General features: G+C 50.3%; 1 protein-coding gene across 1 annotated transcript; it reads right to left on the reverse strand.

The window, feature by feature from the left end:
* Positions 1–8488: 8488 nt before the first annotated feature.
* WNT8A (Wnt family member 8A) lies at positions 8489–11994 on the reverse strand. The gene is made up of 6 exons (XM_074883778.1): positions 11924–11994; positions 11799–11832; positions 11447–11585; positions 10358–10483; positions 10092–10234; positions 8489–9055 (listed from the first exon to the last, which is right to left on the reverse strand). Exons 1-6 carry the CDS (start codon positions 11992–11994, stop codon positions 8489–8491), a joined length of 1080 nt encoding a protein of 359 aa, XP_074739879.1.
* Between the last annotated feature and the right edge of the window lie 626 nt (positions 11995–12620).

Here is a 12620-nt window from a genome sequence, read left to right on the forward strand (position 1 = left end):
AGTTAATTTAATTATTCTCTTGCTTATTGCCTTCAAAATCCACTTAGTGATAGGGAGGAGGTGCCTTGTCCCTATCACAGTTGATGGCAGCTGGCCAGCAGAAGCCTCTGCCTGGCAGAAGTGGGAGTGGAGAGCTGGGCCAGAGTAGGTTTAGCTTCAAGGCACTGGGCGAAAGAGAGAGAAATAAAAATTATTGTGTTTAAAGCTGCCATCTATAGTCTTGATGAGTGATCTCCTGGAAGCGTCAGGCCAGGAGCCATAGTGTTGTGAGTTAGAAAAGTCTGTGGAACTGGGAAGAAACGTGAGAACCGTTGTCCTTGCCCTTGCTTGTGTCCGACTGAACTGTCAGGCTTGATCTAAGTCAATAACAAGAGTCCCGCTGACTTCACAACCCAACATTTCAGACCACGGAACTCGTTGCGGCGCAGTTTGGAGCACTGGCAGCCAGGCTGTGTGGTGGCACGTGGAGTGCAGCCGCCGTCCCAAGCAGAAGAGTTTGCAACCAGCAAACTCGGTCCACACATGGCCCGAGTTTGAGCCCGAGTGAGGTAACGCTTGTGCCTCTCCCCACTGTTTTACAGTCTTTCCACTAACCTCGTCATTATCATCTTTTATGGCATCCCATGAGCTATTGAAAGCATCAGAGGAGGAAATTAAGGGCCGTATACTGTCCAGGCTCTGTGGTCGTATGTCCCCCGACGAGCTATTCTCTCCTGGCTGTGCCCACAAGTGACTTCCATTGATGTTGCATAGGACACTGAAGAAAGACTAGAGAGAGGAAGAAAATAAAAGCTAAAATACTGCTCAGGATCTCCCTCTTTATTTCCCACCATGTCCTTCTCCTTGTAAACCTCTACACCCCTTTCTACAACAGATTTAGACATTCTCTTTTATTTTCTGGCCCTGTCCCACATGGTTGCTACTCTTATTTGCATCCTAACTGCATTTGGTGAACATTTCCTAGCCGTGGTCATCAGTCTGCTCCTTACTGCACTTGGAGTTACCACCAACTCCTCCTCCTTTCCTCTCTGCATTTCAGCCCTCTGGAAGGGATGAGTTCGGGCCTAAGACCTAATATAGGGTCTTTTCTGAACTCCAGAAGTGTTTGGACTGAGTCCACTTTGGCTGGAAGTGCTCTTGTGGGAGGTTGTCCCAGAAGTCACCTCTGTGCCTAAATAATAGTTTAGTTAGGGGCCGTTGTGTGTGTTTGGATGAAGGGAAAGTGGGATGGGAAAAGAAAAGAGGAGGAAGGAATTAATTTTGAAAGTACATTGCAAGTTACACTTATTTGATTTTCTCTAATCCATCAATCTTCTGTTATATTGCTCATCTCCTTGGGGCTTGTTTGAAAAGGGGGAATTTACTGCACTGTAAGCCTGGGCAGTGATTTGCAAAGTGGGGGGCATGAAATGTATCCTAGGAGAGAGCAAGGAACCAGAAAAAGAGGTGGGGGTGTTCGTGAATCCCTCTGCAGAGGTGTAAATCTGCCGAACGTTACCCAGTCCCCCCCAGCCACCCGTGGGGGCATCTTTGGAGGGGAATAACCTACCTTATCCACACCTCTCGTACACCGTCACGTGTGGCCGTGCCAGAAGTGAGGAAGGATCAGCAATAAATTCACACCCTGGCTCCCTGTACACCTCTTTCTCCTTGGAGTAACCTTTGGATAAGAAACTTTCCCAGCAGACCTGTGCTTGCTGATCAGGCCTCTCGGGTGGAAGCGCGGTGTGAACTCATGGAGAATCTGGACTTGTCCTCTCCAGCCAGGGAGAGCAGATGTAAGCATCCTGGTAGGCAGTTATTGTAGGTGTTCTCCCCAACTGAGAAATGTTTGGGAAACACTTGTAACTCTCTTTCTCAGGTGTTGCAAAGAAGATTTGTTTTGTAAATAGTGAAGCTGTTAATTGCCTTGACTTTATTAAGAGGGAGCTGAAAAGGTGTTAACAAGTTTCTGTTGCACTGTGCTGGCGATGAGCCACCACAAGGTGCTGCTTAGGGGGAAGGTGGCAAAGTTGCTATGAAAGTACCTTTGCTCTCTAGAGAAGAAAAAAAAAAAAAATAAGGTGCCAGTTTAGCCAAAGACTTGGGGTAAGGTGTGAAGTTTGTAGGAGGGATTTAACCATGCAGTTCAGTTCCAGGGGATTCACTTTCTGTTGAGTAGTGTGGACTGGAGCATCCCCACAGCAGCACAGCTGGGAAGATCTGAGCTGGAAGGGGTTTTAAGGGTCGTTTTCTCCCTCTGCTTCTCTCAAGGCACAGGTAGAGGAGAAGCTCCTGGTAGGCACTGTGGGAAGCCCAGGTGCTTAGCAGCTTTGAAAATCAGGCTGACGGGGTTTAGGGATCTAACTTTAAGCACCTCATTTAAAAAGATGTTGCTTACAATTAGAGTTGAGGTTTCGAAGTCACTAAAGTCACTAACTGGTCACAAAAAACTTTCCTATACACTCCAGCAAGCCAGACACCCAAATCCCCCATCTTTCCCTGAAAATCCCTGTCAATAAATCCTGTAGAAGGCATCGCACAGATGCTTTTTCGTCCTTCTCTATGGGACTGGCACTAGCAGGGGCTAACCAGGGGCTGATTAAGGCCCTTTAACTTTGTCATGCTAAGAGTTGGTTTTGCAAGTCGAAAAGGACCTGTGACTTGTTTTTTAAGACTTTAGGGAATTGCTGGCACTCCCTGGGTTCACTGCACCAGATGCAGTGTGACCGGGAATCTACGCTGCATATGAAAAGGTCACTTACCCTGTTCAAGAGAAGAGATTCTAACACTTGTCAGCTTGAGTGATGGAGACTCTGCATTGAGAGCCATAATATTCATGTCAGAGAATTGCCAAGCCCATGCGGAAGTGTTGAAGATGGATGGCCTGGGGATATACTCCTGACACTTTAATATGGGGGGAGGATACAGCACGAACATCTCATACAGAATTATAATCCATGAAAGGGCACTGGCAGCGTAAATTAAAGGTAATCCACCAGACAAGGAGTTTAACAGCTGAAGCACAGCAGGCAGGGGTAAAGGAGGGCTGAGGGAGGGATACAGCCCTGCCCCTGCGGTGGGGGCTGCTGTGGGGCATCGGGGGAGAGAGCAGCCCTCAGCTGGGGTGGGAGCGGGACGGGAAGGAGCAGCTCTGGGCCAAAATCTGGCCATCTCCAAACTGCTTTGCAAAGACCATCTGCCGAGCCTGCGCTTTGTGAATGAAATAAACTCAATTCTCAGCTTGCTGATGGTCGCTGTACAGTGACAGGACCTGTCAAGGGGAGGGGGACGGGGGCAGGTGTTGCTCGCCGTGGTATCTCAGCCTCTGAGCACCAACGGCCCTGCAGCTGGTGGGGAGAGGCTGGTGAGGCCCACGGCCAATGATGACAGTGTGAGTGCTCCATCGGAGCCGTCCCTGCGCTCTCTTCTGGGAGAGGGACCCAAAGCAGCGGCATGGATCCAATTCCTGTGGTGGGGGATATCCCCAACATGTTGGGTCTGTGGGTCTGTGCTGCTGCGGCCCAGACAAACGCAAACACCATCCTGCCTTGGTGTGCTGGGGCTGCCCTGAGGACCTCCAGGCCGTCCCTGTCAATAGCAGCCTGGCATGGCCCACGCCTGAACTTCACCTTTCGTCCACGCAGCGATGGAGGCGACCCTGACCAGCACCGGGCGTGGAGTCGTGCCCGTGGTGCTGCCTGAAGGGGAATCAGGCTGCGGGGGCATTTCCACTTGCAGAATCACAGAATCATCTCGGTTGGAAAAACCCTTGTAGCTCCTCCAGTCCAACCATTCACCTCACACCGACCGTTCCCAACTCCACCAGATCCCTCAGCGCTCGGTCAACTTGACTCTTCAACCCCTCCAGGGATGGGGACTCCCCCCCTGCCCTGGGCAGCCCATTCCAACGCCCAACAACCCCTTCTGCAAAGAAATCCTTCCTAAGAGCCAGTCTGACCCTGCCCTGGCGCAGCTTGAGGCCATTCCCTCTTGTCCTGGTGCTTGTTCCTTGGTTCAAGAGACTCATCCCCAGTTCTCTGCACCCTCCTTTCAGGGAGAGGGTGATGAGGTCTCCTCTCAGCCTCCTCTTCTCCAGATGAAACCCCCCCAGTTCCCTTCACCGCTCCCCATCAGACCTGTGCTCCAGACCCTGCACCAGCTCCGTTGCCCTTCTCTGGACACACTCAAGTCATTCAATGGCCTTTTTGGAGTGAGGGGCCCAAAACTGAACCCACTCATCGAGGTGCGGCCTCACCAGTGCCGAGCACAGGGGTAAGATCCCTTCCCTGTCCCTGCTGGCCACGTTATCTCTGGGAAGAGGAAACAAGAAGAAAAGCTGGTGGCTACTGCTCCCGGTGAGGGTGCTGGGATGGGTGCCTGGACGGCAGCACAGCCCAGCCAAGAGGCAACAGGTGAAACAGTGGCAGTGATGATCCTGGTTAGGTGGGAAGGACTGGGAAAGCTTGCTTGCTTAGCCTGGGCTATTATTATGTTACAAATATCCCAACACTGGTTTTCTGAAACACCATTAGCTGAGCAGGGACCTCTGACATAAACCTGCCCTGGTCTGTGGTAACGCTATAGCTGGACTGTATTATTTCTTCATTTAGACTGTGTTTCTCTTTCTCATTAAAAATGAAATAGAAACATGTCCTTTCCCACAATAAAGGCACAAATATGCTGCTGGGACAGTGGTGGTAAACCTCCACAAAGGCAATGGTGATTTCAGGCCAATTCGACTGCTGTCTCGCAGGTTTCTTATCACACAGGTTACTCTGGCCGTGGCAGTGCCCTGCAAACAGCAGCTTCGGCAAAGCCAGTTCAAACGTGAAGGTGCTACTCCAGGAGTGTCCAAGCAGCTCCACAACCCTGCCCAGAGTGTCTCTTTGGGGTGCCTGGTGGGGTGTGCCTGCTCCGGGGCATCCCCAACACCCCTTCCAGTGCCCCAGTGCTGTGAGGAGCCTTTGGCCTCGACAGGCAGAAGCAGTGCCCACAGCTCTTTGGGGGCAGGTGGCAGGATTTTGGTTTGAGTTCATACAGCACCTGGCCCAGATTAAGATTTTCACTTTTTCTATTTGCTATTACTGCGGAACAGCATTCAGGTTTCTCCTCGAGGTTTTATAGGGCCTGTCCATCCCTTCCTCCAAGCATGCAGTGAGTTACAGGTGGTCAGGATCAATGTCCCAAATTGGAGTTGACTTTGGGCAATCATGGGTAAAAACATTCAGGTGTGAAGACATCATCAGTCCCTTCAAATGCTCTTTGGCTGGGGTTAGAGAATGAGCCTTTACAAATGAGCAGATGATAGGACTTTGCTCTACTATGTGTGGTGCTATTTATTTTGAAAACTGCTACGTGGGAGTTTGCTGCCCAGGTAAAATCACTACTGGAATGATGAAACCAGCCTGATGGATCGTGTCCTGCAGGCAGTCTCAGAGTTTGTTACCCTATGCTACCCTGTGCACGTGGCATTTCTGTGTATGTTATTACAGAAACAGTACTAGTGGGCAGGGGTGTAGGGGCTCCCTGACAGTGCTGTGATGGATTAAGATGATCCTGTATTTCTATTGTTTGTAGTGAATGTAGTGAGAATTGATGACTGTTGTATCCAAGCAACAAGGGGGAGGATGAGAGAGCTTCAGCTTTTCCAGGACTGTAATATCTCTGGCAAGGTGCAGCTTGAAGCTATCGAGTTGTTTTTTGTATTTGTTCAGACTTGGTATTATCTCTGCAAGCTACAAGAAGAGAATGGCAATTTGTATCATGGGATGGTACATAACTTTGTCTTGAGTTTGCTTCAATTTGCATTTGGTCTCTGGCTTTTGCATGGGATACGCTTGTTGCCTTAGGTAGTCTGGGTGCCAAAAATGTAAATGGATTAAAAAAAGCAATTAGACAAATTCAAGGAAGAACAGTTCATCTCCAGCATTTAAATGCAATGGAGTGGATACGAGCGCTGGCTCGGCAAGCCCCTGGCTGTGTGTCTGTGGGAATGGGAGGGTTCAGCCCCAGTATCTCTGCTCCTCTCTGCAGCCCCAATTCCCCAGGATGGGGGGAGGCAGAGATCTGGTCTGGTGCTATGGGCACCTGCAAACCTGTCACTTCTTATTTTCTGCAGTATCGTTAGTTTGAAAAGATGCTGCGGAGAGACATGTAAAATGATACACAGCATGTCCTGACCATGCCTGCTCACAGGGAGTCCTCAGCTCCTGGTATCTACCTGTGCAGTTTATTAACCCTGCTACTGGTATACAGCAAACTGGTTTTTATGTGTGCTTGGGAGTTACCCTAGTGAAATACTCTGAGTGCACATCAGCAATGACTGTCCTGTGCTCTGTGTAACCTCATTTTATGGCTCCATGGGATTTTGGCAGCACCCTGTGCTCCGCAGCTCCCAGGGCTGCCCAGGCATGGGGCTGGTGCTGCTGAGCACTGGCCTGGGACAGCAGCAGTTCAGGCAACCACAGTGGATAATACAAAAGTAAAGCCTGTTTTTTTGTGCAGACAAGCCAGCCCGTGCACAAGATGCAGGAAGGGGGTTTTGTTTGTCTGTTTTTATCATTTCCAGTTTGGCCTAAATTTTGGTGGGTTGCAAATGCTGTTGTGGCAACACTGTGCAAAAATCTTGGGGTTTTTTGCTTTGGCGTGTTAGTTACGGAAATTTTAGAAATATGTGCTCCCAAGGCAGCAAGAAAGCCTCCCAAAATGATGGCCTGCTGGCGTAGCCCTTCCAGCTTTAATGAAACCACTCTTTGCAAAAATAAATGCTTGGAACTCAGTTGTGCTTCCCAGCTTTTGTGTTTTACACCTTGAGCTTCCCGATTTGGCTTGAGCGTGTGTCAAGGCTGTGTTTGCACTGGGAGCCATAGGGATACCCAGATAAAATAGCATCAAAGCATTTGTAATGTGGGCGCAATATGCTGGCAGAGCTGTAAGGTGGTGGGTTTTTTTTTTTTTTTTGACTTGTCTCTCCTCCTCCTCCCCTGGCTGGAAAGCAAACCTGGTAGAGCATCCTTTGCTCCCATATCATGGGTGCGGGTGGTGGCACAGCCCTGGCTCCCTCCAGAGCAGAATCTGGGCTGAAGTACAGCCCTGGGGAGGCCAGGAAAAGAGCAGGACCCCTCCTGCTCCTGTTCCCTCCTGCCCTCCCTGCCGTGGTGTGGGGCTGTTTGCACCAGGAGCAGCAGGGAACCAGCAGACACATTCACAACTGTCCCCAAGTTTTCTCTCCTGCCCCTAGTTCAAAGGGCTTCTCTCGTGCCTCCAAGAATTTTGCAGTGAGTGCCGATGCTTTCCACATCAAAGCTGGGCAGCCTTGCATTGTCTGGGGGATGTCGGGCCTAGGCAAATTAAAGAGGCACTGGGAGCTTCAAAATCACCTTTAGCCAGGCAGTGCCTGCATACTCAGCACTTGAAAAAGGTTAGATATTACAGTGATAGGTATTAAAGCAAACCCTCTGGGGACTGAAGGCTGGAGCCAACTTTTATTGAGGTCTAGGAAAAAAACTTCTCGCTGGCTTTTGGATTAATGATGAGAAATCTTGGAAGTGCTGAGTTTTACACAGAAAGGGACAATTTTGCACCTAAGTCGTACTGCTAGGAAGCCAGAAAGGAAAAAGCCAATCCTTTTCATTGTGGTGTTTATTGTAAAATACAGTCCAAAATCGAATTCTTTAGGGATACCTTCAAAATATATGGAGAGAACAGGTTGTGCTAAGCAATAATACAACTTATTAATAACAACATTAGGCATAAAGAATTCTGAATTCTTACCTGCTAATTAAAAATGAAAAAAGCATAGGAATTATAAACTGCTTGCTTTCATCCAGTACAAGTACATGAAGTTACTGTCTATTGGGGGCAGGGGTTCTGGTACCAAAATACAAAATTTAAAAAGGAGGGGGGAAAAAATAAAATGAAATCTGTAAACACTGGCCGTAAACTTATCAAAGCCCTCAAAAGGCTGCAGTCTTTGTAATACACACCACGACACTGCAAAACCTCCTCTCCCATCAGAAAGTGCATAAGTTTTCCACTAGAAATGCTGCCGAGCAGCCACTGTGCATGAACGGCCCCAGCTGTGGTCCCTGGGGCTGCTGGGATGGAGCCCCCCAGCAGGACCCGCTTTTGGCCACAGCGTCTGTCCCCACCTCACTTGTCGTGGGGCTGGAGCCCCACTGCTGGTGGTGACACAAGGGGTTGAACCCACCTAAAAAGTGAAATTCTTCCCTCTGTCCGATACACAGATAAAGTGGCTCCCAACAAGAAAGAAGCTACTGGTAAATGTTGGAGGATAAACCATGGAAGCAAGAAGGACCGTGGTCCCTCAGTGCCTGCGCCTTGTGCTTCCTCATCTCACAGCATCCATCCGCAGGAGGCCCCATCGCCTCATGTGGTGCCCGCTCAGCCCTCCGGACCCCGGGGACGCTCCTTCCCACCCAGCTCCACTGGCAGCTGCCGAGCGTGGGGACACCAAAGCGTCCTCCTCGGGCACCACGGCTGTCCTCTATCTCTTATGGCCCTTGTTCCTCCGCTTGATGTGGTTGGGGGCGGCAGCGGTGGTGTCGCGGCGGGCGCAGAAGTGCTTGGCCACCAGCTGCCGGCACTGCTCGCACCGCACCGTGCAGCACCAGTGGAACTTGCAGTTGCAGCTGGCCACCACCTCCGTCCTCCTCTCCTCTACCCGGAGACCGCACTCGGTGCACAGCCGCCGGCAGCTCCTCTTCTCCCACTGCGAGAGGTTCTTGCCGGTCTGCAGGCACTCGCGGCCCTCGGTGCCGTGGTGGCCCAGGCTGGCGTTCCTCGTGCAGTAGTCGGGAGAGTCCTCCAGGAAGACGAGCTCCGTGGCGTGGACGTGGTGGAAGGTCTCCGCCGTGGCCCCGCGGCTGTCAGCACTGTTGCCGGCTCTCATCCGCCTCTTGTCCATCTCCAGTTTGTGGGCTTGGTCGTATTTTATCTTCAGGTAGTTCCCAATCTCACGGAACTCAGCTAGCTGGAGCCAGCAGGTCTGGATGCTGCAGCTGCCTGACACCCCATGGCACTTGCAGGCTCGTTTCATCGTGGCTTTCACAGCCTTAGTGGAAAAGGTGGAGAAATTAGGAGCAGCAGAGCATCATAATTTAAATCTCAAAATCAGGCTCTATGGCACTTCTAATTCAGGGGGCAGTGGGTCAAAAGTGGCTCGTGCTTGGCATCACTTCAGGTCCTTCCAAGCCACAAGCTAATGCTCTTATTTCAGTTCCTGGAAAACATCTGTCCTTCTTCACTAATTTAAAGAACAGAGATAATGAGTGGGCACAAACTACTGTCTCCTTGCAGGTGCTGTTTCTCCAGGCCAGGAAAAAAGTGCCTTTGTCGGGTCATGCCCTTCTCACGCAGCTCACCTCGCTCATTGCAGCATCGACGCATCATCCCTCTCAGAGGTTTCATTCAAAATGTGTGAAACTGCTTCGGAATAATCATACCCAGCCTCTCTGCATCTCCTCCAGGCCAAGCACTTCACAGATATTATCTACCTATCTCTCTCTGGTATTTATAAGGTCCCAATCACTGGTATCTATGTGAGATTAAGCCTCGACACACCCTATGAGATAGGTATGTTAAGTGTTGCCATCCTTGTTTTTACAGACAAGGAGGTTTGGCAAGATGCTGAGAGCCTCTGCTGGCCCAGGCAGGGAGTGGGGGGTGAGTCTGGCAGCCAGCTTGCAAGTGGGGCTGGCTCACACCTGGTTTCCCCGGCCAAATAGCTTGGAAATGCATATTGCAAGAAAATAAGGTGGTTCTTGCTTTGTTTTACAGACCAGAGAAGCACAAGGTGAGTATAAAACCTGTGCATTTCTGAATGAGTGGTGCGTGCTAGTAGTTACATTTAATGCATTACACACAGCTGCAGCAGCTGGGAGTGGGAACAACTCTTACTGTTGAACAACTCTACAGTTCCTTGAGTTCAGGTTTAGGGACAGATTCTGGGTGTATTTTTTTTCCCCATGCAACACTACAGGGCCTAGATTGTCACAGAGAGCTGGAGACGGGGACCTGAACAGCCTACCAGACTCTCGGATTTTGTTTTCAATATAAACATTATTATCATTATAATATATTTGACTCACAAGTCTCCCGACTTCATTGTTGTGCAGGTTAATCAGCGCGCGGGTATCGTGTCCTGTTTCCAAAGCATCCACAAAGAGCTTGGAAATCCTCTCCCCAAAATCCACGTTGTCGCTGCATCCTCCCCAGACCCAGCCTCGGCCACCTGCAAGACAGACACATGCTAAGTGCAGAACCGCCCCCTTGGGCCAAATTCTGCCCTGAAATCCCGGGGGTTGCGTGCGGGGACGGAGAGGTGATGTCAGCCTGTCTTGAGACGGCAGCTCACCGACGCGGCCGTTCCTGGAGTCGTCGCAGCCGCAGCTCTCGAAGTCACCCATGCTGCAGTTCCTGGTGAGGGTGTACATGACACCGGCCGAGCTGATGGCGTGTACAAAGGATGTTTCCCGGGTAGCTGGGGGAGAGGGGAGAAGCTGTCACATGCAAACATAGACATCAGTCCTGGTTTACTGGGAATGAAGCTCTTATGTGCTGCAAAGGTGCAAGAAGGAAAAAAACCCCAACAGTTTGTGCTAAAGGTAAAGTGCTACAGAAATTAGGTGCTCATGACCGGAGTCTTTTCAGGCTTCAGCATCAAGGATTTCAGCAATTTGGCATAATATTATGCAGGTGTCCACACACGGGATGGTGGTTCTTGGCAAGAGTAGGCTCTGAAGGCAATGCCTCAGTCCTGCTCTGGCCAAGGTTAGTTGTCACTCCCTTCACCCAGCACTCAGTTCGTCTCTGTCCTTTCCTGCTTGGGGGTATGTTCCTGCTTTGATCTTGCCTGCTGGGGAAAATTGTCATTGATCTTGTTTTAGTCGGTGGTTGAACCTGTGCTAACAGTTGTCTGCACTCACACTTCTAATTTAGTTTCTTCTTTGGCTTTCCTAACAGATTCAACCAGAGATGCTGCTCTGAGAAAAAAGATTTCTGCTTGTTGAAGTAGAAAGTATTGAAATATATCCACAACTTTATGAAGACAGTTTCTCTGTGCATGTCTCTGGTTTCTCCCTTCCTCTCTCCTGCACTTCTTTTCCCCATTGCAAGCTCGGGTGCCTCTCGCACTGCGCTCCCTGGGATGCTGCACAGAATGTGGTAGGACCGAGCCCACGGAGCAGCGCTGTGGGAAGGACCGAGCTCTAGCCTAGCATGGATAGAGACCCAGAGAGAGCCCGGCATTCCTAAAAAAAATGTTAGTGCTATTTATTACATTAATTAATACAGATAGAGAAAAACAACCCTGATTTTTGGGATACCAAAGCCCAAAATGTTGGTTTCATTAGCAGCACCAGCTCTTTCCAGAGCGCATCCCAGCTCGTACCCGAAGGCATCCCGGGAGGAGGATGCTGGTGCTGGCAGGTAAAGGCGCACTCACCGCTGCGGAGCCGGTTGTGGGTGGAGAGCTGCAGGGCGCTCTCGGGGCAGTTCCAGCGCTCCCACCCGAACTGGAACTTGCACTCCTCCATCCCGCTGTGCGCCCCAGCCGCCACGCTGCTCGAGTATGTCAGGTAAGCCTGGCACGGGAAACAGCGGGGTTAAAACCCACCGCGCTTTACCATTGATCAATGAAAACAGACATAAATGGTTTGCGAGTCCTTTCCCTCGTTACTCTGCAGGATTTGGAGCCAATATGCTCTGGGAAATTGGGTTCCTTGGAAAAGTCTTATTTCCCGTTTGCAAAACAAAATTGCTCTATTTAAATTCCTGATAGACTGTATGTTAATTACCTTAGGTCCTGTCATCAGAAAGTTATTCACAGACCTGAAACAAAGAAAAGAAAATGAATCGCACAGTTTACCACAGGCTGAAGAGCATTGCTGAAAAATATCCTTTCCGCTGAGTTGGACCCTACCATGCTGCTGCGTGAAGAACGGCACCATAGACCCCTGCGATGGAGAGGATGAGGAAGGTGCTTCTCTTCATGGCTGTCACAAGGAGCAGGGTTGGATCCCTTTCGCTGATCCGGAGCTCTCTGCACCACAGGTCCCCGAGCGAGCAGGGCCACCTCCCTCCGCTCCTTCCCAAGGTGAGCTATCAGGATGGAGGAAAGCTGCAGGAACCTACAACCCTGATATTTATAAGGTGAAGTTGTGAATAGTCAAAACCCCCCATTCATTTGCTACCCAATGACTTAATGTGGTAAAAAAGCTCCTGCTCCAATGGGTGACAAGGAACCGCCTAAGGTTGCACTTCAAAAGGCGGCGCGGTGTCCCTGGGAGCGGGATGGTCTGAAGGAGAGCAAACTTCCCTAACAATGGGAAACTTTTAACTCTCTTCCCCACCACCAGCCATCCCTTTCTCTTGGCCTCGAGTCCGCTTGCTTTCTCCTTTTCATCCTCTGCTTGCCAGCAGAGGCTCAGTCCCTGCGTCCCTCTGAAATAACAAGCTGATGCATTTCTATAGTTCCCCTGCTATCTGCCTGCTCCCTCCTACGAGAACTCCCTGAGGGGTTTTAACAACCGTTCTGTAAAGATCTATAGGGGATAGACCTCCCAGGCCTTCTTGATTTGAAGAGATGCATTTAACGGCGGGGCTTTTTACCGTCCTTG

Source organism: Strix uralensis, chromosome 14, assembly GCF_047716275.1.
Source record: "Strix uralensis isolate ZFMK-TIS-50842 chromosome 14, bStrUra1, whole genome shotgun sequence".
Taxonomy (NCBI): domain Eukaryota; kingdom Metazoa; phylum Chordata; class Aves; order Strigiformes; family Strigidae; genus Strix; species Strix uralensis.

Bases quoted from the DNA above. Each gene is read 5' to 3' on its own strand.
- WNT8A (XM_074883778.1), bottom strand. From the start codon at position 11,994: ATGAAGAGAAGCACCTTCCTCATCCTCTCCATCGCAGGGGTCTATGGT. The intron at 11,586-11,798 runs GTAATTAACATA...TTCCCGTGCCAG, and splicing joins TTCTGATGACAGGACCTAAG to GCTTACCTGACATACTCGAG. The intron at 9,056-10,091 runs GTGAGTCAAATA...TTTTCCACTAAG, and splicing joins ACAATGAAGTCGGGAGACTT to GCTGTGAAAGCCACGATGAA.